The 27,976-nt window shown below is 37.0% G+C and overlaps 1 protein-coding gene and 1 long non-coding RNA gene across 2 annotated transcripts; both read right to left on the reverse strand.

Moving 5' to 3' along the window:
* Positions 1 to 995: 995 nt before the first annotated feature.
* LOC136237894 (ATP-dependent translocase ABCB1-like) lies at positions 996 to 21,675 on the reverse strand. The gene is made up of 22 exons (XM_066028147.1): positions 21,518 to 21,675; positions 19,820 to 19,991; positions 19,626 to 19,765; positions 16,891 to 17,007; positions 14,130 to 14,184; positions 11,479 to 11,592; positions 11,327 to 11,428; positions 11,147 to 11,272; positions 10,727 to 11,101; positions 9,021 to 9,182; positions 8,837 to 8,962; positions 6,761 to 6,901; positions 6,534 to 6,710; positions 3,950 to 4,033; positions 3,686 to 3,895; positions 3,528 to 3,628; positions 2,523 to 2,678; positions 2,317 to 2,473; positions 1,916 to 2,113; positions 1,655 to 1,861; positions 1,451 to 1,597; positions 996 to 1,400 (listed from the first exon to the last, which is right to left on the reverse strand). The coding sequence occupies exons 1-22, from the start codon at positions 21,616 to 21,618 to the stop codon at positions 1,206 to 1,208; spliced, it is 3,363 nt and encodes a 1,120-aa protein (XP_065884219.1). The 5' UTR covers positions 21,619 to 21,675; the 3' UTR covers positions 996 to 1,205.
* Positions 21,676 to 21,890: 215 nt separating this feature from the next.
* Positions 21,891 to 27,952, reverse strand: LOC136237898 (uncharacterized). The gene is made up of 3 exons (XR_010692638.1): positions 27,872 to 27,952; positions 24,478 to 24,526; positions 21,891 to 21,996 (listed from the first exon to the last, which is right to left on the reverse strand). It is a non-coding gene; the product is annotated as an uncharacterized lncRNA (long non-coding RNA).
* Positions 27,953 to 27,976: the final 24 nt, after the last annotated feature.

The following is a 27,976-nucleotide window of genomic DNA, read 5'->3' on the forward strand; positions in this document are numbered from 1 at the left end:
CATATTATTATAATACACTAATAATTAAATACACTTGAATTATTACTTTAGATAGCTATTCTAAGTCTGCTGTAACTATTATGGATAGAAAAATGATGTGTAAGGTGGAATGCTTCATATATGGCTATTAATAATTTGGACAAAACTACTTATAGCCCCATCTTGAAAACTAAGCGACTAGCCACAGATATATAATACTGAGTGAGAATAATTATGGAATAATAGGCTGGATACAAGAATAACAAAAAGAATAATAGAAGAACTTTTTGGGAAATTCTTGAAAGAATAATAGGTAAAATTTTGAGCATAACAGGCTCAGGCCTAATTGTGATCAATACTCTAGCTAATAGAACATTCAGCTATAACTCTAATAAAACAAGCAGTCAGGTGCATTTAAGATTGTAATGAATAGAGTGGGCCATCCACCCACATTGGTTTAGACTAACTTTCTGATCTGAAACATAAAATTAACATAAGGTACATCTGAGCTGAATAATCAAATATGTTAGAAAACTAGTAACAAACAAGCATATGAAGTATCTAGTACAATAACTTAATCACTAGTTTAATCACTTGTACAGCTAAAAGTAACTTGCCCAATCTCTATTTTCTCAAGAACATGCATACAAAGTCTTTGATTGTCAATATGTCTAATTGAAGGCCCAGGGCATTGCTGGAATAGAATATGGTATTTGAAATAATTATTATCAAGCCATAGCCATAATGCCGTACCATTTCATTGAGGGGAATTTCCACAGATTGCCGTCATCCAAAATTTCAAGGGACGGATCTGTTATGCATTTATAATACTCAAACAATGCTGAGCTACAATTTTTAATTTTTGTGGTATTCCCTTGAAAAAATACCCTCTATACGGTAATAATTATACCAGCCTAGCATGCTTGGGATTTTCTCATGCTTATGGCTCTAGGACAAAAACTGTTTGGAATACATAACTACCACTATAGCATTAAATTATTAGCAAATGTCTTGTGGGTCACAGTAGTGACTATATTTGATGGTGAAACAAAGTGAAATTGATACTGTGCTGTATACAACGTCCATATTGGTGAGTGTAATGACGAACATGAGAAGGATAAATGGTATAGGTACAATAACTACCAATGTATCAACTGTGTTTCTATAGCTGTTGGGTGCATAGTTACATGTAGATGATTTGAGTAGCTACTACGTAACTGTAGTCTCTATGACTGAAACAAATTGTTCATTTTACAGTAGAGACCATTTTGAAGCATCAGTTCTGTGTGTGTACCACTCTCTATCACTCTTCCATCGGAAATCACAATTATCTTATCAGCGTTGTAGACTGTTGACAGTCGATGTGCTATCTTAATACAGGTACGACCCTTCTGTGCCTTCTCCAATGCTTCTTCCACCAGCTACAAACAAATAGCATTCATTAGAATAGAGTTATTATTATTATTATTACCTTTTCATTTTCAGCATCTAGAGCAGAAGTGGCTTCATCCAATAATAGTATCTTAGGATCCCTCACTAGAGCTCGTGCTATTGCCACACGTTGCTTTTGTCCTCCTGATAAATGACTACCTTTAGGTCCAACTTTTGTATCATAGCCCTGAATATCAAACAAAGATGATTAACTGAATGAAATAAGCAATTCTATTATATTAACCTGGGGTAAGCCCATTATAAAGTAATGAATGTTGGCTGATTTGGCAGCCATTTCTACTTCTTCATCAGTCACTTCTCTAAAGTTTGCTCCATAGCGGATGTTATCAGCAATGGTGGCATCAAACAATGCTGGCTCCTGTGACACCAATCCTATCTGACCACGCAACCACTGAATGTTTAACAGTCTTAAATCGATACCATCCAATCTCTATTAGTTGCACAGTTAACTGGAAATCTCTAATTGTTATTCTCTAACACTCACCACTGCTCCACTTGACGGATCGTAGAATCGTTCTATCAAGGCCGTGACTGTGCTCTTACCACATCCACTGGGACCCACAATAGCCAATGTTTCTCCTGGCAATACTGAAAAACTGATACTTTTAAAGATTGGTGCTTCTTGTCTGGTTGGATAGGAAAAGGCCACTCGACTGAAAGATATTTCACCCCTTATATGATCCTATATTATATTATTAATGATAATCATATATATTTACAGTTAATACAGTGGAACCTGTCTAAGCCAGGCCAAAATTTCTTGGCAGCGGGATCAGTATATGGATTCTCACTTGGAAACTTTTAAGTTGGCCTTTTAAGAAAGGTGGCCTTTCTACACAGGTGTACACTAAGACAAGTTTCACTGTAGCCATAGTTAATTTTTACCGGGAAAATTCCTCTTGTTGAACTAGGATCTATCATTGATTTTCGATAGAGTAGAGAGAACACTGATTTGACAGCGATCTTTGCATTGAAGTATTTTGACATCGAGTGACCAAGTTGTTTACCAATTGTAGTAGCATATAGTGTAGTCAACGTGGGCCTATAATACCATTGAAAACAGCAGATATAGACATAGCATCAAAACTTACACTAAAACATTAATGAAAGTTGAATGAAACTTGTGTTCATCAGGAACTGAAACCAGGAAAGCTCCAAATCGTATCATTATAGCAGTTATGATGAACTGGGACACTTCAACTGCACCATAAAGAGCTCCAAACATAATGGATGACTTTTTGATTCCACTAAGTAAGAAAATTATCAGCAGTTAATAACCCCAATAGAATTTATAATACTACATCTTTTTACCACTGCATGTACTGTATAGCCTAAATATTCCGAGGGGGGAAATTTTTGCTGATTTCGTGGTTTTGGGGGTTACCAGCGAAAATTTATCCTTGAAATATTTTAGTCCTCCATGTAGTCTAATACATATTGGGAGTGTTTGCAAATCCACTTTTTTAGCAACATTGCTCAACCTCGAAAAATTTGCCCCTCGAAATATTTAGGCTATATGGTAAATTTCTTTTGTTGTTTAACACTAGCTAGTGTTCCACCCATACAGAAAAATACTTACCAATCTGATACAGATACCTGGCAGTGAATTTCACCAATACAGATACCGATACTGATACTTACATTATCAAGTATTTGCTTGTATTGCTTCTATTTTTATTTTATTTGCACTAGTGTTTTATAACAAAGAAAATACCCCCTAAAGTTATGGCAATATGATAAGCAGATAAAGTATGCCCTTCCATGATAAACTGATCTTTAATGATAAGAAAGTTTAGGAAACCCAGTTAAAAGAAGTCAAACCATCTATGTTGGTCTACTTCTGGATGCAGTGCACACGACAACAATTGACAAATGAGCACAGAATTCACAATTTTACATGACAGCAGCATCAATTAAACAAGAATATAATATTTTCACCATCAGTTTAAATTGCCAGTACGTATCTGGAGGCTGCTGTGCCGTCAGATCCTTGAGATCTGATGCATTCAAAAATTCTTAGGGTCGACCCCGGCCCTGGTCCAAATATTTGACTTTGGAGGTCAAATTATATAACTGATATCATATGCAACATATACCTTTTGTAAGGAGTGAGAGCATTTGTATACACCTGCATAAGTTTTTTCTGCAAACTAAAAGATACCACTGTTCGAATGCTTAATATTGACTCAAACATCATCTGTAACAATAAATGCAGTGTTGACTTATCCATGCACACAAAAGCAAAGAATATTACATGATTTGATTCCCCAAGTATGGCTCCACTTTCCTTGGTACTATCGACAGACATCATTGTTCTTATAATTACAGGAACGGTTGCTAGTGGTAACAATGCCGTCATGACAAGTGATGCAGCTGAGGAGTCCAGGTAGATATAGGCTAATACTGTAATGGCAGTGAAGCTTGCTGCTGAAGATAACATTATACCAAGTTGAGTTCCCAACAACTGCGTAATTTATGACATCACACATTCAACAGTTTGTAAAATTACATAACCCACATTTTCCACTAAAGAAGCATCAATAGCTAATCTAGAAACAAGGGCTCCAGTCCAGTTGTATTTCAAGTCAAACCAGCTAATCTCCTAATGGAACACGTCAAACATCACACTTTAAAGAGGGGTATGGATTTGTCATTTCACATTACACAACAACAACATTTGGTACAAAAAATCTAATCCTATATATCACATATCATAATGACCGATCATGTCCACTGACTGAGTCAGTAGGCTCACATGATTATTTAATTGACTTACACACAATACGATGGAAGTCAGTTGGGATATGTTAAGTTCAGGCTGAGAACCAGCATTGGTTACATATAAGATAGTTGCTCTAAAGTAAGCTCTCTATGTGACCTACTGGTCTTATCACTTATGTAAATGTGTCAAAAAATTTAAAAAAGTATTTAGTGTGCTGCGTTCACTAATGGTTGGAAGCTACGTGTACCAAATTTTCACATGTTTTACACCACTTCCTTACCTTCCAGCCAACAGCTAAGTTTCCCGCCATTTTAGATAGTTTTAAACTGTATCAGGCGAACTCCAAAATGGGTGGGATACATCTGATTTATCAGTCTGCACATGGGGTAACAATCGTAGTATGGATGGGGGGAGTTAAGCCAAAAATATATGTATCAGGCACGTTATCTTGTCATTCCTACTGTGACCAGACAAACAGTTGAAGGAAGAAAATGGAATGTGAGTAGATAAACCATTGTAGAAAAGCCTTTCACATGGTTTTGAAGAAATTGGATTAAAAACCATTGAGTCATAATGTTAAAACTAACTACATGTATCCAGTGCTTGATTAATAATGCAGTCACTGTATATATTAGAGCATTCAGCTACATTTAAGGTCATCCTGTAGAGAGTTCAACTACACAACAAATCACCCTGTAGAATGTTCAGCTAGTACTACATTATAAGTCACCTTGTAGACAAGTTGCAAGGAGAGTTCAAGTTACCATGTAGAAAGTTCAGCTACAGAGTCACCCTGCTAATGCCAATCATTTTAAATATGAGTGTGATTATTAAATATATTAGCATCATTGCAGCTATTTCTTGGCTGACACCTTTCAACTTTTTTTCATCCTAGCCTTTTTATTTAGGGGGATGGGTGCACCTTTTTCACAGCAGGCTGTTTTGGTACAGATTGCTTCTACTGAAAACAAGATGCATTGTATTAGGGTTGAAATGATCATGGATTATTAGTATTCGAGTACTCTCTAATGATAATGATCGAGTATACTCACAAATACTAGCTACTTGTAGTCATACTCATGTAACATGTTTTATACCAAACTTTAAGCAGTTAATAGCACTGTCAATGATACATACACACTGTATTAAAGTACTGGTGTCAGTTTTCCTGACAAGCAATGTGCGTTACATTACACCAACCAAACTCTACAGCCTGTACGGTTTCATTTCATAATGATAGATACATCATGCGAGCTGGGTCACATGATTCTTGAAGTTTACTACGTATCTGAGTACCAAAATTCTTAATGAGCAGTGATAGATCTTTTTGTGGTTTCGACATAAACCACCTTTTGAATTTGGCTAGGGCTGAGCGATTGTGGAATTTTGCTACTTTCACAATTGCATGATGCAACATATCACGATTATGATAAATACCACAATGTTATAATTTTGCATACATCAATAGCATTGTATATGTACAACTTTATTTACTTAAACAAAACAAGGTAAAATTGTGTGCAACTGTTTCAACACAATTAAGGTAGTTACAGTTTAATACAAACAGCAAAATGAATAATAGTTCGAATAAGTAAGCTTTTTAACTAGCAAGATTTATTCACACAATGAACGAACTATGTCATAAGTATAGGCTCGTTTTCCAGATCAAGTTCTCCCACAATAGTATGTGTCACCATTTTGAATTAACTATTATACATTTGCATGTGATGTCACAACATCACAATTATTTATAGCACACATATCAACTGCAATTATTCCCAGAATTGATATAATCTCCCAGCCCTAACTTTAACTCAGCAGCAGTCTAACTTCCTTTACTAAAGCTGTATTGACACGTAACTATAGCAAAATACTACATACCACTATGTTTCAGTAGCAAGTATAGCATCCATTATAGCTATTAAACCCTCAGCAACACTTTACTTTTCACATAACATTTCTGTTGATCGAGATACTCTAATAGAGCAGTCCAGTAACTACTCTAATAGAGCAATCAAAAGTACAGCTTAGTCATAACTTTTTCCCTACAGTTAGTTAATAGTTTAGAGCACTGGATTTACTGTGATTGTTATTCTAAAATTACCCTAAAAGCCAACCTCAGAGCTTCTAAATTCTTAAATTTTCTTGGCATATATTATTTTTCAGAAACCCCTTTTCAAAATCCTTGATTTCCACGTGATGAGTACCCGAGTATTTGTAGCATTTATTGTAGCCCCAAATGCAATCAATTGTGATACAATGAATGTGACATCATAACCACATTATATCTCATGTACCGCTCAATATTTTAGATTGTATGCAAATATATGAAAAGTAATTCCATCAGACAGAGTCACAGATAAACAGTATATAAATGTACCTGTTTTAACATAACTTGGAGAGACGACTTTCTTAACCGAGATATCAGTATAGCACCATTGTTGCCATATGAGACTGTCTTTGTAAAGAGTGCTATTGCCAGAAAAATGGCTAGAATTGGATAAACTACCAATGCCAGACGAGGGTTTTGCTCTGCTGTGTTAGGATCAAGATATGCCTAAACAAATAACGTCGATGATACAAGTTCATGTGATAATAACTACATACCTGTATTACAAAAATGGTATAGAAATAACAGAAAAAACAAAATGCAAGTCCTTCTACTAAACTCCCAATAACTGCCATCAGTAAATAGTACCACTTTGACATTTTGATAATACTCAGCATCTCCCTGTTGTCCATTTCTTCCTGTAGAATACCAAAATATGGGTAACCATAAAGGTTTGTCCTTTCTTGCAAAATATTGATGCCTTACAATACCTTCATGGTATTTTAGAAGTGTTGCTACTATATAATTATTGAATGATGAAGGCCCTGCATGAATGGTTATCATAAAATCTCAGTACTGTGACAAATACTTGTTCCATTCTGGGAATATTTTCCACCAGAATATCTTGATCCACAGTCTCATAGGATTGTGACCATAAAGTCTAGGTCATAGTTCCAGTGGCTCAATGAGGCCTGGAAGATTGCTGGGGTGGTGGTATTGAGACTGGTTAAATCTTGCTCAAATAGGCAGAGTTGGGGTAGTTACTTCAGAAAAGTAACTAGCAACTAGATACTTTCATCCCATGTAATTTAGTTACTTTTATAAGGTAACTAAGTATCTAGTTACTTTCATAAACAAGTTATGCTTGTTTGTTAACTTTTGTAACATAATTATTTTGCCCAGAGCAAGGGAAGAAGACAACTATATATATATATACTAATTCTATGTACCCTTTCTGAAAATAACGATTCTGTGGCCATATCAGCTCAGTTTCAACTGTTACGTATGTCTGTATACTCAAGCTGAATCATGAAGAACAGTACACAGAAAGTGTCTACTAAATGTGGTTGTAGCACAAAAATTGAAATACTCTGTTACAAGTTACTAGTTACAAGCATGTAACCAGTTATATTACTAGTTACTTGTGGTTGATTAAGAAACCTAACAGAATGAACAGCTGGGAGCTATCCGAACCACCAGGTCCTCCTTTGACTGGATAAGGACCAGCATGTCATCCAAGAATATCACAAGGTGAATTCCTTGATATCTGAAAACTGGTTTCATGAGTTTGGGTCAAATAAATCTTGAGATAAAGTTGCAGTATCAATTTCCATTGTTAGTTTTACAAGTAAAAGTAAAAATTATGGATTTAATGTCCACTAGTATATCTTCAGGCGTAGCATAATTGATATTTGGGGTGCACACTCAGAAGAAAGGCTGCAGCACATGTTGCTGTCAGACCTTCAGTGCTGGTCACAGTAAAGTGCTAATAATAAAAGAAAATAATAAGCCAGATGCCTTTCTTTTTCTTCTTACACAGTATGCATGGGTTTACTGCCAGTTATAATAATGTTCCAAAAAAGTAAACAAACATGCAAGTAAAAATTAGGAAATTTAAGTTAGATTAGGGATCAGAGAAATGAAAGTAGTGAAACAAGGAAAGTCACTTTTTTTTTTTACTGAAGTAGCAAAGTGGGTGTTACGCATTGTTTTCAGCTACGTATGCTCAGCTCATTACAGTGTTACAAACCACTTTGAGAAGGACCTCTGCAATCAATCCAGTTACAACGGAAAAATCCTGTTACAAATGTATGATATTTTGGCCAGAAAACCTCAAATCTTCTTTATCTCTAATATACAGTACTATTGTTCTGTATGATAAGACGGTGAAATCCTTTACATAGTTTCTGGAGGGCCCATTGAGATTTGCTTATGCCACAAATATTCTATTCTGCAATATGGATATATAGTACTATGGGGTTGATTTTTCATTGTTTCAGTCCGACAGGTGTCTTTTGGCATACTGAAGTAGGTACAATGTATGCATCATGGTCCTTGTTTGCTTCTTGGTTCTTTTTGCATACAGTAGGAAGCTATCATTTCAACTAGCAAACATGTTAATATCTTTGTGTGTGTTAATCTAATGAAACAGGGATCATTTATTATGTACATTTTCATTCCATGCCTCCAACAGTCAAAGTAAGCAGATCGATTCTAGGCCAGGTTCACGTATTGTTATGCATTTGTATGGTTGTGTGCAACAGACAGAACATAATTGAAACAGTATCACTTGAAGTTTAAATTCAATTCTTACTTTAGCCATATGGATCACTGTACAATAATATTTGACTTACTTCTAGCTCATCATCAGTCATGTCGAAGAAATTGAATGATAGTTTTGGAGTTAAATAATCTTCAGGTTGTTTGGTTTTAACAGTCAAATTGTCATCACTGGCTGACATACAGCTTTCAATATGCAGCTAACCAATTATATTATAATTCACCATTTAATATAATGCATACTTGTATATGTTATACCTGAGCTGCCATCAACTTGAAGAACGATCCTTGTTGAGCTATTAATTCCTTTAGTGTATCGAATTCCACAATTCTACCTTCATCCATTACTGCTATCAGATCAACATGCTTAATTGTTGATAATCTGTGAGCTATTACTATTGTTGTTCGCCCAACACTAGCCTGTAAATATATTACCATGTCATCGCATACAATTATGTTATGATTAAGGTTGTAATAGATTCCCCACATCTAAGTAGGAGTACACCAATATTTGATCGGCTATTGGTTATCGGCATTTTTTGCGTATCGGTATCAGATTGGTAACATATGTAAAACAAGCAGCAGATACAGATATACTTAAACATCTATATATGGGCACTCATGCTCTAGTAATACCCTAGCAGTGCCTCTTATGTAATGTTGGTTATTGATTACAGTCCAACTCTGTCACTTTATACCCTAAAAGTTAGAGTGCAAATTATTAGAGAAAAATGTCTATGCTTTGGCTTTGTTTATTGGCTTCATCTATATCAAATATCAGTCAGCTAAAAGTCATATTGGTGTACCTCTACATCTGTATCACTTTCCTGTCATTCAAAGTTTTACTCTTATGCAGTTTGGTAGTTGTTTTGGTATTGTTAGTTGAAGTTTAGTAGTCTGGGCAGTTGCATGGTACTGGTCATCAACTGTGACCCTCAATGCTACATCATCACTTTTAGTTTATGGTGTGATCTTTGTAATTGAAGAATTACGAAAATTTCATGAATTAAGAAATCCAACAAAGTATATAATCAATGTCTAAAGTAACTTCATATATATATATATATATAATAGGTATGATATTATCAGTGTTGGGACAGTTACTTTTTAAAAGTAATATTACTTGCACAGAACTATTTAGTTACAGTTATATATATTACCCAAAAAATAAAGTAACTATAATAATATATTACTTTGTGTCCACAGCCTTAAGCTGTCAGGTGTGAAACTACCACCTTATCACGTGACATGATTGCGTTGTTGGGCAATGTGCAAATCTTGCATGGTTATAAGCAAGAAGCTGGTGAATAAGCTTCATTCAGTAGGCTTCATTACTTCGTTGTGGTTAGGCGATACTCAGTGGATTACTAACAACATTAGTAACTTCATTACTTGTAGTAATAATATTATGTAATATTAGACTCGTTACAGTAACGATATTGCTTAGGTAACGCGTTACATTTGTTAGTAAAGTAACTTGAGTTATATTACCTGTTTTTATAGCGTATTTTGTTATATTACTTAGTTACCACAAAAGTAATATTATTATGTAACGCGTTACATATTACCCCCAACACTGGATATTATGAAGTTTATAGTTCCCCATACATTACTGTATCTGAGGGGGCAACAGTTGCCCCTTCTGGACAATCACAGTAGGGAAGAGCCACAAATTCATATATCAATTTAATATGGTGTGAATGTTAAAAATTATCTCTCCAAGTTATAAATGGGTAATCGTAGATCACAATTTTGAATCCCGTACAGTTCCAAGAAGGGGCAACTGCAATTGCCAACTGTACATGTTGCCCCCTCACATAGACCACAATAATGTAAACTTCGGGTTGCTAGGGGATAGGTCAACTTTTCTCATATTATGATATGGGTTATAAAATTGGGTTCTTAACTGGACTAATGGGCTAGCCACCTCACATGCATACACTGACCTGGATACAGTGCAGTACCTTATTCAGTGCATCCTGTACTATTGCTTCACTTTCAGTGTCCAGAGCAGAAGTGGCCTCATCCAATAGTAGTATCATAGGATCTCTTATAATTGCTCTAGCAATGGCCACACGTTGTTTTTGTCCCCCTGATAACTGAGTACCCCTTTCTCCAACTAATGTATTATAACCATCAGGAAGTTCAGTGATGAATGAGTGAGCATTTACTGCCTTAGCTGCCATCTCTATTTCTTCTTGGGTGGCATCTTCCTTACCATAAGAAATGTTCTCTGCTATTGTACCACCAAACAATACTGGCTCTTGACTGACAACTCCGATACTCTGTCTCAACCACTGCAAATTGAGCTCGCGTATGTCATGGCCTCCTATCAGTATCTATTAGATAGGATGATATTTCTGGTATACATTTTATAGCTTTACTTCTCCAGATTGAATGTCATAAAACCTTTGAAGTAGTTGTATAATGGTACTCTTACCACTACCACTAGCTCCTACTAGTGCAACAGTTTGACCTGGTTCAATATCCAGAGTTAAGCCACTTAAAACCTACATTTACAATATTAAAGGTTAAAGCACAGTACAAGATATGTATTAGCTCACTGTTAAATCTAGTCTGGATGGATAAGAGAAGTGAACATTACGTAGTCTGATATCATAAGATATGTTATCAGGTACTGTCCCTGTGTCGTCAGCAGTAGGAGTCTGTGTATGCTTACCTCATGCATAATTATTTGTTCACTATATTTGTATACCTTCTCAATGATATTAAATATTTCTGTGGCTGCTTCCCTAGCTGCACCGACACTGTCCATGTCTAATGTACTACTCACTAGTACCAAAGTAGAGATAGCAATAATAGTTCCTGCCTAGAAAATGAAATACATTTACAAAAATAAAAATATAAGGTGATTTCTTATCTGCAGGGGTGAATGCAGTAAGACCAATAATTATTAAGTGCTAGACAGTAGGCCCATGCATCCATACTACATTCATATCAACATTGAGATACTCTAATAGAGCAGTCACCCTGATACAGCAGTTAAAACAATTGTATTCTGATAAACTGCTGAAATCACTTTCAAATGGTACCTCTCTAGGTTGGAATGTTTTGCATGTTAGTGTGTTTCATAGACCTTCCCTACACACATAGTGGTTGGCAAAACAGACTGAAAACATGCTGTGTCATTGAAGTAACAAGAAAACAATGAATAAATTGACATAATCAGGAGCTCTCTAAATGGCTACTAGCCATGTACTGTACTGTATTGTCTCATTTCTTTCAAGCAACATTTTATCCTGGCCACTAAATGAAACTGCATGGTAACTACACGAGACAACATTTATATACAACACCATCAATCATGAATCAACTTCATACCTCCAAGTTGTACTCTCCTTGATGTATTCCTCACCTTATAATACAGATTTAAGGTTGAAAGGAAAGCCATGGAACAGCTCTCACTTCGATTCATTGTTAACCTCATAATTTGTGGCAGCTGTACATAATTGTCTGTACTAAGCAGTTATTTGAGACCTGGTGTTTTTTGAAACTGGTGAATGTTGTAAAGCTCCATTTCTTCAGTGAGTAAATGTGACCAGGCATTTATATGGGTCTGGCCATTTGAGGCAATATGGTACATAGCAAAACACACTGGTGCAGATATATGAGATATATACACATGACGGTATTATTATAATGCCTTCAGATTTGTTAAGTACATAATTTCCCAAGAAAGAAAAAAACTTTGTTAGAAGAAGATTAAGCAGTTTTGCCATTTAAATTTTACAGTTAGTGCGTAAGTCAATGTGTTGATTAACCGTTCAGCCCCTCTGCCTTGCTGCTGCAGCTAGGTCATAATTACATGTAGTTAGCTGTGTTGTTTACATCAAGAATTCCAGCAAGTTTGCTCAGTATCTCTTGCATTTAACTCACTGTATATGATGGCTGTTAGAAGCTTCATTAAAGGCAAGATGATGAACATTTGTTTGGCACAAATTGCTTTGATACAAGCATTGAGTGTGTGTGTGTGTTTGTGTGTGTGTGTATGCAGTGGCGTAACTAGAACCAGACTGACACCAGGGCCTAGTGCAATCAGTGGCATAGCTAACCGGAAGGTGATGGGGTGACACACCCCCACAGAACACTTAATGTCATTATCGTACAAAAAGGCTAATGACCCAATGATGGGCTAGCCAACATACAGTGTAGTATTAGCTAACTTATCATATCTAAGTAGCTGCTTTATTACAAATTACTTTCTATGTAAGCATAATGCAACCACCGCAGATTGAGCCTCATCTCGCTCTCACATGTCTCAACTGTACTCCAACATAATCGTCCATGATCAAGTAGAGCTATACATCACTGGCAGTATATTATAATGTGTTATAGCTATTTATGTCGTTAGACACACCTGGCCACACTGATTTCGTCCACTGGATTTAGTGAATTACCACTCCAGATTGACTCCTTATCTCTATTTCCGAGTAATCCCCTCTACTTTAATATATAGCAGACCAACGCTCTCAACAATTCATCACCTCATAGTGCAGTTTATCAGTGTTATTTCAAGCCTCAATTGCAGAAGGTCAACCGCCTATGTTTAAATGCACTACCATGTGAGTACGCCAGTCTAAAAATAGAACAATAATTAGTGTGAGTAACTAATATTTTCATTACTTGTTGTCTCAAGCATGGATGATCCTTTTGTTAACTGTTGCATCATAAGTTTGCTAAATGGAGTGAGTGGAAGTGTTGAAGAGAATAGCACTGAAGAAAATAGCACTGAAGAAGCTGGCCATTTAGCATGACTGTTACCATGTGCTAGGACTCGTGCTCAACATTGTTTACTTGGTCTAAACGCCACAGCCTAATTTATGGACATGAAATTTAATGCCTAATTTATGGACATGCCTAATTTATGTTCATGCCTAATTTATGGACATGAACAATAGTGGACCACTGGTTGATCAAATCGACCAGTGGTCCACTATTGTTCACTAAGAGAAACTCTAAGAGTATATACCCAAGACCAGTAAGTCTTCTTTGCTGTTTTGTTCGAATTTTTGATACATTGCCCACGGTCCGTGACGGTTGGCCAAGCTTATCTTGGCGTCATGGTATGCAAAATGTCTGCTTTCAATCTAACAATTTGCTGACACCCGGGCCTAGACCCAGGTCGGGTTAAGTTACGCCACTGTGTGTGTATGTGTGTGTGTGTGTGTGTGTGTGTGTGTGTGTGTGTGTGTGTGTGTGTGTGTGTGTGTGTGTGTGTGTGTGTGTGTGTGTGTGAGGGGGTTGTTGGATGCCATGGTATGAGGATGAGGATGATCAGACAGACATACAGTTTTTCAAATATTTATGTATAGATAATCAGTCTCACTGTATATATGTAACACTTACCGTACTCATATCCACAAAGCTTAAGTTATAAGTGTGAATCAGCCAACCACCAAACCTAATCAGGTAAAATGTAATATCTAATCATCACCAACAAACAAAATCAGATAACAAGACATATATAATAATAACAGAAATAAAAAGTAGGGAAACAAGGGAGGTTGCCTACGCCTGCAGATACACTAGTGAAATTTAATCTCTAATTCAATCATGGGCATAGACTGAAATAGGGATTAAATATCCACTAGTATATCTGCAGGTGTAGGTGACCTCCCTTGTTACCCTACTTTTTCTATGTTTCCTATTTGAACTTAAAATTCCAAATTTTTCCTTATACTTGTTTGTTTACTGATTGGTGAACCTGCGCATACTGCATCAAAAGAAAGAAGAGCGCCAGAATTAATGTTTTGTCTGAATGCACACTCCATCTATCAATTACTGACTCAAAAATGAAGTGGCCATTATGCTTAGCTTTCAGCTATGTTCAGCCTGTTTCACAGCACTATAATTGAAGAACAGTAGGAGAAGCACCTCTGCATGCAATCAATCCAGTCATAAAAAATAAGGATGATTTGTGTGCCTCAGCTATCAATTAACTACTGACTCGGAAGTGACCATTATTCTTCGCTTTCAGCTATGTTCAGCCTATTTCACAGCATTGTAAATGAAGAACAGTAGGAGAAGTTCCTCTGCAATTACCATGGAAATACCATTTACAAACATAGGGAAGCCATTGCACTACTGCAAATTGACACCTTGGGCTGTCAGCAAAAAGAAATCTGAGAAAAAGGAGGATAAAGGTAAGTCCATGATATGTGCATTGTATGTACTGTGGAATGCCAAAAAGCATGTCTCAGGGCAAAGTGATGTTGAACAGTGAAAAATTCAAGCCCATTACCTCAGCCATTATTGAGTTACGCTTGTCTGAAGGCATTAGTCAGTCAGTCAGTCAGTCAGTCAGTCAGTCAGTCAGTCAGTCAGTCAGTCAGTCAGTCAGTCAGTCAGTCAGTCAGTCAGTCAGTCAGTCAGTCAGTCAGTCAGTCAGTCAGTCAGTCAGTCAGTCAGTCAGTCAGTCAGTCAGTCAGTCAGTCAATAAGGCTTGAAGGTTGGGTTTTTCTGGCCAAAAATATCACCCTAAAACCAGCTTCACAATACCTTCATGTACCCTGGCAGTATTGGTTAGGTATAACTAAGCCCAAAAGTGCCTTCAGTACTACCAAAAAGTTGCAACAAACTTTTAAAAAAAATTTATGTAGCGGAATTTTCTACTGATCCCTAATATACAGTACTACTGTGCTGTATGATTAGAGAAGCAACTGTATAGTGTAATTGAAAAGCAAGCACAAAAATAAGATGCTTTATCATACAGTCTTGGTTGACTGCATTGCTAGGGTACTCATTCAAGAGTTATGTGCATTTTATGCTAGGGTTGCTTTACAGAGATATTATATGCAAGAACTTTTCCACATCACAATTGAAAATACAAGTTTTAGAGAATATGCTGATTATGTCATATTCTATTCTAGTTTTATGTGTAATTGATACTAGATATGCTGTATATTTATTTGAAAGGATGTGTAATTAACATCACAGCAAAACAAACAAACTATGTAATGCAAGGATGCATAGTATGGAATGAATAACGAGTCATGTTCCAAAAGATTAGTAGCTTCTATATTAGCTGAATTCTCCATGGTGACATGATTGTAGCTAATCTCTCTACAGGGTGACTTTTAACATAGCTGAACCCTATAGGGTGACTTGTTTGTATAGTTGATCTCTCTACTTCGTAGCTGAAATTTCTACAGGGCTGACTTGATTGCAGCTGATGGGGTGACTGAACTCTCTACATGGTGACTTGCAATGTAGCTGAACTCCCTACAAGGTGGCTTGCTTGTAGTTGATCTCTGGCTTGTAATATTGCTGAACTGTGTACATGGTGACATGTTATATTGCTGAATGCTCTAATAGAGTGACTTATTAATGTTATGATGCTACACTATTAGAGTATCTCGATCGTGCACTTGTTACACTAGTTGGCTTTGTAGTGGTTTTAAATCTGATTCCTTGTAAATCACTGAAAGGCTTTTCTAAAAATTTTTTACCTATTTTCAGCTCATTCTATTAACTAGTGTCTGGTAGGCATGGCAACTAATACTTTTTATTAGCAAAACTTGATTGCGTGTTTTGCTACGCACGGTTGGGGTTTTGTTATAACTTCATGATGGTTATTGTGATTTATTTCAAACCACAAAAGGTTTTGCACTATGTTGGTTACCCCATGTACATACAGATTTTCAAGTTACTGCTTCAAGTGGTTTACCCTGTGGCCATGACAAAAATTAATTACTTTTGCATTTTTTCAAAAAAATTACTTGTAACTCCCTTGGTCTTCATCTGATGTGAACAAAATTGGACTGAAAATGTGGTGAATTATGCTTGTACTGCTGATAGTAGGGTGGATTTGGTTGGAACAGGTGGTGCTCTACCCAAAGGAAGTCTCCACAGTTAATTTCCATTAAGGCACTATCAAGCTATGGAGGCGTAAGAATGGCATTTTCTTGGTTCCTGTAAATACACACTTGTCTGTCATGTGCCATGCACACTGGCTGTACTTGGCTGCACTATCGTGTGTCTTGATTATATACTTAGTAGTTCTGCTTGAAAAATGTGCACAACGGAACGCAAACGCAATGAAAACTTTTTTGTCAATTAAATATTGTACATATATGATTTCTACTACCACACTTATCATAATCCTTACCAAAAACTGACACCTACAAACGAGATTAAGAAAAAGGTTGCCAGAGAGAATATGAATCCAAAAACAAAGAATTTCTTCTGTTGTTTCCTTCTGGAATTTTCTAGTGCTTCACCATATCTAAAAAAATATGTAATGGTTAAGGTTACTGAATAGTTTAAAATGCGTGGGCGGAACAAATTACAAAACCTGCTTTAAACCAAGCAGGGATAAATAATTTCAACAACTGTGTCGTGTTAGCAATACAACTAATTGTGCTTGTTTGTTTTTACTACAGAACAACGACTGTTCTTGGGTGTGTGGTCTACAATAAAGCGATGGTTTATAAAAACGCGCCGCCAAAAACCAGACTAACAGATTACTGAATCCTTATAATTTCAACACAAGTGACTAAACAACTAAATTATCTAGGTCCTGTGGAAGTGATTTTTTAAGTTACTGGTAGTATAGACGTTTTATTGAACTTTTAGTAGTTTTTTTGGGTGAAACAAGCTCTTTGAAGGCTTGTATCCGAGTCACTGGGGAGAAACGCGCCAAAAACGCTTCCACAGGACCTAACAAATTTAATATACAGTATCACTATGCCCCAGAAAAGCCAATAGAGCCTACAACTTTTGCTGTATTTGGCGGCGGAAAAACATGGTAGTGACAGCTGGAGCTGAGCGATGTACGGCTGGCTTACTTGTGTTACTACAACAAATTGTAGTGATCCACCTACACTGTAGCTACATAAAAACGTTAAATATGAAGGGCTTCACCTTCATTTAAAACTTTTCACGCTGCAAGACTGGTTTTATGGGCTTCTCAAAAAGTATCGATAGGCATTCAAAATTTTGAATGATTGCCCGTGACTATACCGTAACCTTAAATAGAGTGTTAGATATTACATGTGTGCGTACAATTTTTCAAAGCATAGGGACAATCACAATAGTTGGCCATGAGCTTACTTCTGTTGAATCTGGTCTTCACAACAAGGGGAAAAAACTGTGGCATCAACTACACTACCTTTGGGTTGTCAAAGTCAGAGGCTAAACCATAAACTGCCATTTAAAGATTTCAATAACATGTGGAGTGTTTCGATCGTTTTTCTATCGTAGTAAATTGGTGTGCCACTTGGTTACTTATCCTGTTTCCTTGGCTCTAGTATCTATCATGTCATAGTCAGAGTTGGGGATAATACTAGTGCTTGTCAGTATTGAAATTTGAATACACGGTATCGGTTTAAAGTACTTGCGTGGGGAAAGATCAAACAAACAAGAATGCTATTGTCGCCATACAAGCACTTAAAGGAAAATACAGCACTGCATATGGAAAATACAGTACTGTTGGTCATGTGCATAACGTTTAAATCACCAGAAGTAGCCAAAAAGATGCTATCTGTTTGTTTTATCACCAAACTTGTATTGTACTATAGACACTTATCAATCGCCTGATGGCTGAAAACCAAGGAACGCTCCAAACAAAGACAACCAGAAAGCACTTTAAACCAATTAAAGCACTGTTACATTTGTGTAGTATGAAAAAATAGCACTCTGGTGAGGTCTTGAGCCAAATACAGCACTCGGCCTCGTCTTGTGCTGAATTGTTCTCTCACCCGCACTCTCATTATACTTTTCCATATAGCACTAGCTGTGATATATTTTAACTAGTATATAGTTTTCTTGTTACAGTGCATCGTTTCTTGGGTCTAATATGAAGTGGTATGCATCCCAATAACCAAACAATGTAGTTCAGTACAAGTGTTTGTATGGGGTGTGGCTTGCTAAACCATCAACAAATTGAGTAATTGAATGTACAATCCTATACTGGTATCTCGATATACTGATTATCAAGATTGTTACAGTATGCTAACCGGAACCATGATAAATAATACTAGCCAAGTACTAGATATACTAGTTATTTTTAATGATATTGTATCTCCAACATGTAAATGGTTGTGTATATTTACTCTAGGCATCACTGGAGACATGCATGAAGTTCCTTGAGGCCAAGTTACTAACCCCAACTCTACAGCACAATTCTGTACTATAGATTTTCACATTTATGACAACAAGCATTGTACTGTATAACAACAAATATTGGTGTAAATAATATTTGGCAATTTGCTATAAAATTGCAGTTGGCAAAATTTTAATTTGAAGGTTGAACGTAGCGTAGACAAATCGTGCATGCTGTACAATCCTTTTTTGCTGAAATGATATAAATCTTGTAGATTAAATCACAGCGTGCAACTGCCATGATTGAAACTGGGTTGGGTCATTCGGGTCCAATACGCAGAGCCTCACCCATTTATCAATGGTTGTGCATGAATCCATGTCTGTTGCTGTCTGCAAGCTTACGCAGAGACACGCCAACTAATCAAGTATGGGTCTAGTGCTACAGCAGGCAGCTTCTGTCGTGAGCCACACTCATTTGTATGCGTGGAACCATGCTAATTTACCAGTAAGGTGTGTTTAATCCATGAAGTCACACTTGGTTTGTGTCGAAACCTATACCTCAACAATTGCTATCAAAAGCTTGGAAACGAGGTATGAAAGTAATATATATATATTTTAAATATTGAAAAATTTTAAATTTGGTGGTTTGGTAATGAATCGCCAATTTTCTAAATTTTGTTATTATACTAGAACTCTGTACCAAATCACATGTACAGTATCTGTACCATTAGTGACATTTTCAAAATCATTTTGCATGGACTTGAAGATATAGAACCTTCTTGTATCAACATGTACTTGTACCTATTAATGATGTCAACTTGTCCTCCGTAACTGGTAACAGTATGAATTGCAGATATTGCTTCTTCAGCTATGGCACCTGCTGTTCCATAATCTGTACCCTTTCCGTCCTTGGATTTCTTAATACGTTGTAGCTCTTCCATCTTTGTACAAGACATTGTAATAACTACAGTATTAAACTAATACAGTACACTCACCTTCTTCAGAAATATTCCACCTAATATTGCAAAAGGAAACTCTCCAAGAAAAAACAGTGAAAGCCTCCATTGGTAAATAGCTGCAAGTATCCTCAGACTTATAAAAGTCACTACAGATTGAAACATAACTGCCAAACTTTCTCCAAGTCCAGAGTGTAATTTGTCCAATTTTCTACAATACATGTAAAAATACAAACCCACAATACAAACCCACAGTTATATGACCAAGTACTGTAGTACTTGCAGTAGTAGGGATCTCTCCACAAAATAATGTCCTTAAATATATATATGTATACACAGCTAAAAGTCATCAGGCTGGACAGTAAAATGTTTGTCTATAGGGGGAGGATGAAAGCAAAGGAAACTATAGCCCAGAAGGATGAATTAATTGTCATCCAAGAATGTTTCCGTAAATGGCTTCTTTAGCAATGCAAAATAATGCAGGAACACTTTAATCCTCTAAGAAATATTCAAAGTAAAAAGCCTAAAGTGTTTATTTCAATTACACGAGTCTCATTTCATTCTTTCTTCAGGTATAGCAAATAAGTCACCTGTGTGACATGCTTGGTTTGCAACAAATGTTTAACTGCATTGTTGTTACATGGCAGAAGAAATTTAATGCTTAGGGGAAGTAAACAGTATTAGGCCAACTTTTCATCTGTGACTTGTAGGTAGTTCTTATAGTCCTACTGCTATGGACGTTGCATTGCATTTAGCAAGAATCCATTTTACATGCTGTAGCAAAAATTCTAGATACATTGCGTGTCTTGTCATCCTTGACCTGCTTTAACTTGAAGAGAGATAACATTTACATTTACAAAAGCACACATTTTATTGTTTTCTAGCTCATATGCCTCAAAGGCTGAACTTAAGACAGTCTGTCGGCATACCGCACATCAATTTGTAAACAAAGGTTGTAGGTGCCACAAGTATCAGCAAACTCAACAATAGTGGTAAGAAATGATCAACTCCAGGTCTGGGTCAGCAGTACTAACCTACTTTTAATGCTGGACTGTAGTGATATCACCATTTTGTATGTTTATATATTATTCAAGGGTGGCGGATTTAGAAGGTAGGGGTGCATTGGGGGCTGAAGCACTCCCTCCAAATTTTTACTATGTGACACTAGAAGGTACAGAACAAGTGCAATTAAATCTCAACGAAAAGATGGAAAGAGTGAGAAGAGAAGAGCTAATCTCTTCTAGGAATCAACAAGAGGGGTAAAATTAAAAAAAAAAAACTGCTAAACATCAAAAATACTCTAATAGAACAGTCAACTACTCTAATAAAACATCCAACAAAGACCACCTCCTAGACCCATTGAACTTCAGCATTGGACTCAAACCATAGTGCAGCATTTATGCTGTGCCTTTTGTAAATCTCTAGAACTAGTTGTCACTACTAGAAAAATAATAATGAATTCACTTTAACACCTAAAGAGGTTCACAATGCTTCTTCAGTAACAATATTATTGTGAAATTCAATCTCAGAAAACTAAATTTGCAAAAATTTTCCTGTGAGGGCATACCCCCTGACCTCCCTAGATAAAGCATGTGTGCACTAGTTGTCAACTGGTTGTCACTTTTCTTAGCTCCCACAATAGATGCCCCCTGTACTCCCTTGGAAATCCTAAATCCGCCCCTGATATTAGCTATCATCAAAACAAGATGTATAATACTGATACTGTAAACTACTCACTCAATCATTCTACTGGTAATTTCTTCAGTTGCTATGGTGTCAAACCACTGTATGTTTTGTTGTATGATGGAACTGAACAATCTTTTACGTATTTCCAACATCTGTCTGTCTCCAGTGTAACGAAAGATTGCAGAATGTCCCCATCCAAAGAAAAAGACAACAACTCCACATATGATTACATATATGGTCAAGTAGTCCATATTTTGAAGGAACTGGTCTGTTTCAATACATTTGTAAGAGGAGTGATCAAAACAACATCCTGTTTGGTTACCCATAGCAGAACAATAAAGCAGATTGCTGCAGTTGATTGTGACTTGATTAATGCAATGAAAGTAATTATACGAAACACGATGGTTCGCAAAATTTCTGAACACATTACTAAATAATATCCACAATGTTGTAATCGTCAAAGCATGGATGAAAGCTAGCGATAATCCAATCAGTAGGAAAGTACGATCTGACTGTGTAGAAAATCTGAGCTGTAGCAAATAACAAACATCCACAACTGCATGATAATTATACTGTATGTGCGAAAAGAGGTCTTCCACACACATCTTACCTACCAACTTTGAAAATTTATAACTTCAGATTGGAAAGAGCTATTCACTTGAAATTTGGTCAGAAGTTAATGCAAACATAGCGTAATGGATTGAAAATGTTCAGGTTAATACATTACTTGAACACTAACTCAAGTCATGGAATTGGATGTGTGTGGAAGACCACACATAAATGTACATATTATCACACAGTCTGGTAGTAACTGTATATTGGCTTCGTTTGACCTAACCAATACTGCCAAGGCACCATGAGGGTATTGTGAGGCTGGTTTCTGGCCAACATTTTGTTGTGGGAAAGTGAAAACCCCAACTCAAAAGTGCCTTCAGTCTGACCCAAACTCCTTCCAATAGGTAAACAAAATCATTTTTTAGAATTCTCTATTGCCTGACTAACTGATTACTAATACCTTCAGACAAGCGTAACTCAATAATGGCTGGTTTGATTTTTTCACTGCTCGATGTTGCTTCAACCTGACAGGTGCCACTGCAGTACATGCAATGTATGCATGGACTTACCTTTGATCCTATATTTCTCTTCACTGACAGCTCAAAGTGTAAATTCACAGTAGTGTGTGATGTCTTACCTTTTTTTTTGTAAGGCCAGGTAAGTTGAGTCTCATTATTGCTATAATAGATCACGTGAGCAAGCATTTCTATGTTTGAGGTAGACTAGACATCATTTAGAGGTAAGAAAACGTTTCCCTGCTCCAGAAAGGTGGAAAATTGGGAGCACAAAGCCTTTGGCAATCCCTGTAGTGACAGATAGCTTGCTGTCGCTGTGATTTTGGGCATACAATAATAACCATGCACCCATCACAGTGGTGGAGTAGCTATTTTTAGCACCGTTTATACTACGAAGGCCAAACCCGCTCCAATCACCAAAAAACTTAAAAAACCACAATCATAATTTTTATCAAAGTAGAGATTGTAGATGGAGTTAAAGGATTTGTGTGCTCTGTTATTGTAAGGTTAGTAGGCGACAACCTCTCAATTCTATGGAGTTGGTTAGTTGTTCATTCGCACGCGTACCTGTTTGTTTTTGAGTCCTTTTGTTGTTCTTGAGGCTTTCCTTCCGTATTGTCCCCTAAATACTTCGCTGTTGCTTCATTTCGTCTTTACAGTCACCATTTTAACTGTAGTTCTCCGTATCTTTATCCCGCTTACTAGAGCCAAATCGAACTGCAGGTTCGCAACTGTTTATACTGGGTGAGTAGAGCGAACTAGTTCGAACCAGACCCACATCCCTAGCAGGTCCATTTCAGAGCGGTTCAACATGGTTCGGTTCAATATGGTACGCGTTTACACTGACTTGGAAATCGCTCTGATTCGAGTTAGTTCGAACTAGATGGTTAGTGTAAATGGGCTGCTAGCTCAGTGGCAGTCTAAATACATAAACATTGTTGTACTGACAATTTGTCATATCAAACAACTATGTACCACTGTATTTCAGTAGCATGCATTCAGCTGCACTTAACTGACACCATTTATAGCTATTAAACCCTCAGCAACACTATCTCCCACTGCATTAAAAATGATCGAAATACTCTAATAGAGCAGTCAAGTAAATACTCTAATAGAGCAATCAAAGCTACAGCTTATAGTCACCTATAGTTAGCTATAGTTTTTACAGTTTAAAGTATTGAATTTATTGTAATTGCTAACTAAAAGTAGCCTAAAATCCAATCTCACAGCTTCTAAAATCTCAAAATTTTCTGGAAAAAATGTCATCTGATGCCTTATTCAGCTATACCAATTTTCAGAAACCCCCTTTAAAAATCCTAGATCTGCCACTGCATCAAAATTGAAGGATGAGAAACTGGTATTCTACATTGCCTGGCCTATCATCTGTATTTTTCATAGTGACTGGATTGAATGTAGAGGCACTTCTTGTACTGTTCCTTATTTGTAATGCTGTATAATGCGCTGAACATAACTGAAAACAAAGTGTAAGGCATAGATTATATACCGTAGGGAATATATAATCTATGGTAATGGCCACTTGGCAGTTGGCACTTTTCAATATTGGGATATGTGTTAAGATAAGTCTGGTACCATTCTTTCTTTTGATGTGGTATATGTGCATGTTAGTCATAAAAGTGAACAAACAAGTGCAATGAAAAATTAAGTTTGATTAGATCATAGAAAGAAGTAAGGAAACAAGGGAGGTCCCCTACACCTGAAGATATACTAGTGGACATTTAATCGCTAATTTAGCGACTAAATTTATTAGAGTTAATGTCCACTAGTATATCTTCAAGTGTCCCTCCATGACTAAATTAGGAATTAAATGTCCACTAGTATATCTTCAGGTGTAGGAGCCTAAAGTAATCGAACTTAAAAATTCCAATGTTTTCCTTGCACTGTAGTAATAAGAACAACAATGACATCTATACCTACACTTACCAGAGCAGGCAAGCCTACAGGATTTTCATTGTTCTTTTCATTTTTCTCCCTACGTATGTATATACACACACATAATACTTAAGTTAAATTTATGTTACAAATAGAACAGATATACTAGTCAAGTGGATAAAGGATGAACTTTAAAGTTCCTATAATCTAGCCTGCATGCTAAACCTGTGGGGAAAAAATGGTAACACCATCTGTGAGCATGTACAATATAATGCATAGAAGAGTTGTATAAGCCTAGTGACAAAGAATTGGTATACCATCATTTTAGGCTGTAGAGGTATATGGGAAAGATTATTGTTTCTAAGCAAAAAACATCTTGATGACCTGTGATATAACTGTAGCATTGTTTAGTGACTGCCATGTATTGCCCACATGTTAGTTAATTTCCCTGTCCTCTTAAATAGAGCAGTGATTTTTAGCAATGAATAAGAACAATACATACTAAACTTCTGGATGGGAAAATAATATTATATTCTCATATGGAGTGATTTTATGGTATGCAACACACTGTAATCACATTTAAGCCAATGCAACTGGATTCAGTACCAGTTTCTTGCTTAGTTTACATGTGGGCAGGCAGTTATTATCCAATATTCATAACTCTGCTCATGTTTAATATGTAGATGTCCAGGGGCAGATCCAGGAGGGGGTCTCTGAGGTAAGTGAAGGGTAATCCCCATACCCGGCCTACAGCTGTGCCCTTAGGCAATGCATGTTTCTAGCTGCTGTTTGTGCCACTTATTGCTATACTATGCTATTGTAGATCTAGCTTTCATATGCATACACATGCAACTCAACTTCCTGACCAAGCTGAAGAACTACTCCTGTATCACTCTGTAATTCATGTTGCCAAGTGTGGGTAACAAGGTTTAATTTATTCTGTGTCTTCTGGGTGAGGTCTCAACAGCCGAGTGATGTCATGTGATCATATAGACAGTGTAGGGTGGGGTCAGGTACATTACCATAAAATTTTTAAAAAGTACCGGCAGCAAAACATTACAGAATATACAAATTAGACATATCTATATACAACAATATCAGTGGTCATTGCTTCCTAGCAGTTGCCAAGTCTTCCACTCATAGTAACCAGGAAGGAACAATTCCAGAAAATGTCACACTGCTCTTACAATTTTATACATGCCGCTAAAGGGTTGGAACAGTGGCTAATTGTGAATCCAGGACCTAGTCTATGTTACAATGTTCAAGTAGCTCCTATATACTAGTCTGATGAACAAGCACTCCATACATGTATAGTTTGTACGGAAAAAAGTTTGCAGGGGCAGTGTCCGTCTGTCAGTGTCATAGTTATAGCTTCCCTGAGTACTCCTGTTTCCTGCATGCATATCCCTAGGGACCTGTGTTTCCCTGCAAAACGCATTCATACTGCTGCTGCTGTTGCTGCTACCCCTGCTGCATGTATAGCTACTGCGGCTTGCTGCTACTATGCATACAATTTGCTGGTACTACCAGCAACCATTGCTCCTCCTCCTGCCTTTGCTATTGCTGCTTTGCCTTTAATAGCTACTCCTGCTGCTCTCTTACTAACTCTCTGGTTCTGTATTAAGCATAAGAACACGAATACTGAAGAAAACCGTATAGCGGGAAATTTCCGGAGGGTGTAATTTTTGGATATTTCGGAAAACTAAATAATTTCCGAAAATAAATTTTCCGAAATTGCTTATTCATACGTAGTCTACATTTAGGTAAAAATCGTGAGTTGACATAGCGCTCCTCAAGTACTTCAAGGTGTGTAAACAGAGTGGCGATACCAGTATTTCTTATTTACCTGTTGACAACCCCTAGTTCTGCACTTGTTGTTGCCAATTCAGGCGTCACCAGAATGATGGATACGCCAGTGGAAGCAGGAAAATGGGAAACCACGTGGTGAATATCGGGCGTAGCTACACAGGAAAAGAGAAGGCAGAAATAGCGAAGAGAGCAGCTGTTTACGGGATTAGTATCACTATTAGGCATTACGTAAAGTCCATCACATAATCCATAGATTATAGAGGGGCGCGTAAGCGCCGGTGCTTTCTCTATAATCTGTGCATCATCATGACCTGATGACACACAGAAGTCTTCACCTGCCTTGCCAGAGCACAATTCCGTATAGTTCCGTCAAGTGCTTATCGTGGTGTTTATCCGAAAATTTATTTCCGAAATAGTTCACAATGATCATTATCCGAAAATTATACCCTTTGGAAATTTCCTGCTATATGGTATGTGGCTAAAGCTATCTGCTGTTACGATTATACAAGAATCCAGCATCTATTTTCTTTTTTACAACTGCTAGAAACATTTTTGCTGTATGGAAAGTGCTTTATCTAAACTAACCATTTTTTATTGGACCAGTAGCTATAATCTCCTAGCAGAAATAAATTTAACCAAGGGACTTGTTTATACAAGATGTCAATATGATATTGCCATTTCACATGCCAACAAATATAATCTTATTTCTGTCATAAAATCACCATATCAATTATCCTTTTCTGCTCAAATTCTTTTCTGCTTGTAGCCTCGAACAGGCTCTGCCTTCTGTGTACACCCTTCAGTGCCTAACTGGTAATAACAATAACCTAGCTGAATATTGTGGCTATTCAATGAAACACCAAAGATTGCTGATGAGTTTATGGAAAAATCTATTACTGTTATTTGCACACGTGCAAAGTGGGTCCAAATATTTCAATACATTTTTAAAATCTTAGTTTCCATAGAAACTTGTCACGTGTATGGGGTTGCTCTGAAAGCATTTTGGGCTTGAACGATCTCTACTATACAGTACTACTGTACTGTATGATGAATCAGGGCGGATCCAGGGGGTCTTTGAGACGAACCTTGAACAGGGAATCTAAGAGGGAAACTGCAACCTGAGGAGGAAGCAACAGATTGATCACGCAACCAAAATAGCAACATAGCGCACGTGATATGGATTGTTCAGAAGTTCAGCAAATGGCAGAAGACACGCGAATGACGCGGTTATTCCCGTTCCGGACAGTATAGGTAGCTGAGAAAGCCCTATTAGCGAATCAAGGAAATCCGCCAAGCTTAATTCAGTCGCCAATCAGCTGCTGTTCAGTATCTGTTCGTATGGTAAATTCGCCACTGCAACCTGCTTTGCATGCTTATTCTGCGCCAAACTTTCATCGTTTACGGTACTTCGTCTGGCGGGAAACAGGCGATGTCTGCAATCCAGACAGTTTTATCAATGACCATCACACGATAGCTTATAAGTTGCATGCAAGGTGGCGGCGTCCTATCGTATGTGACGTTGTCCTATCGTATGTGACGTTGTCCTATCGTATGTGACGTTGTCCGAGCAGCTACTCTCTGTGTTTGAACCTGCCTTGTCATTAAAGCATTTATAAATACATACGTAGCAACGTACTTTTTGTTGTCATTCGCAGTATCTGAACCTTCAGACAAGTTGTCACCCAGGCTGGCGTTTTCGCTCCCGCGCTCGTCCATGCTGTCCTTAGCAACAGCTTTGCAG

This window comes from Dysidea avara, chromosome 11 (genome assembly GCF_963678975.1).
Source record: "Dysidea avara chromosome 11, odDysAvar1.4, whole genome shotgun sequence".
NCBI lineage: Eukaryota > Metazoa > Porifera > Demospongiae > Dictyoceratida > Dysideidae > Dysidea > Dysidea avara.

Excerpts from the sequence above, each read along its gene's own strand:
- LOC136237894 (XM_066028147.1), bottom strand. The coding sequence starts at position 21,618 with ATGTTGGAAATACGTAAAAGATTGTTCAGTTCCATCATACAACAAAAC. Across the intron at positions 19,766-19,819 it reads GTGGAATATTTCTGAAGAAG|ATGGAAGAGCTACAACGTAT; the intron begins GTGAGTGTACTG and ends TCTTGTACAAAG. Across the intron at positions 11,429-11,478 it reads TATTTAATATCATTGAGAAG|ACTCCTACTGCTGACGACAC; the intron begins GTATACAAATAT and ends AAGCATACACAG.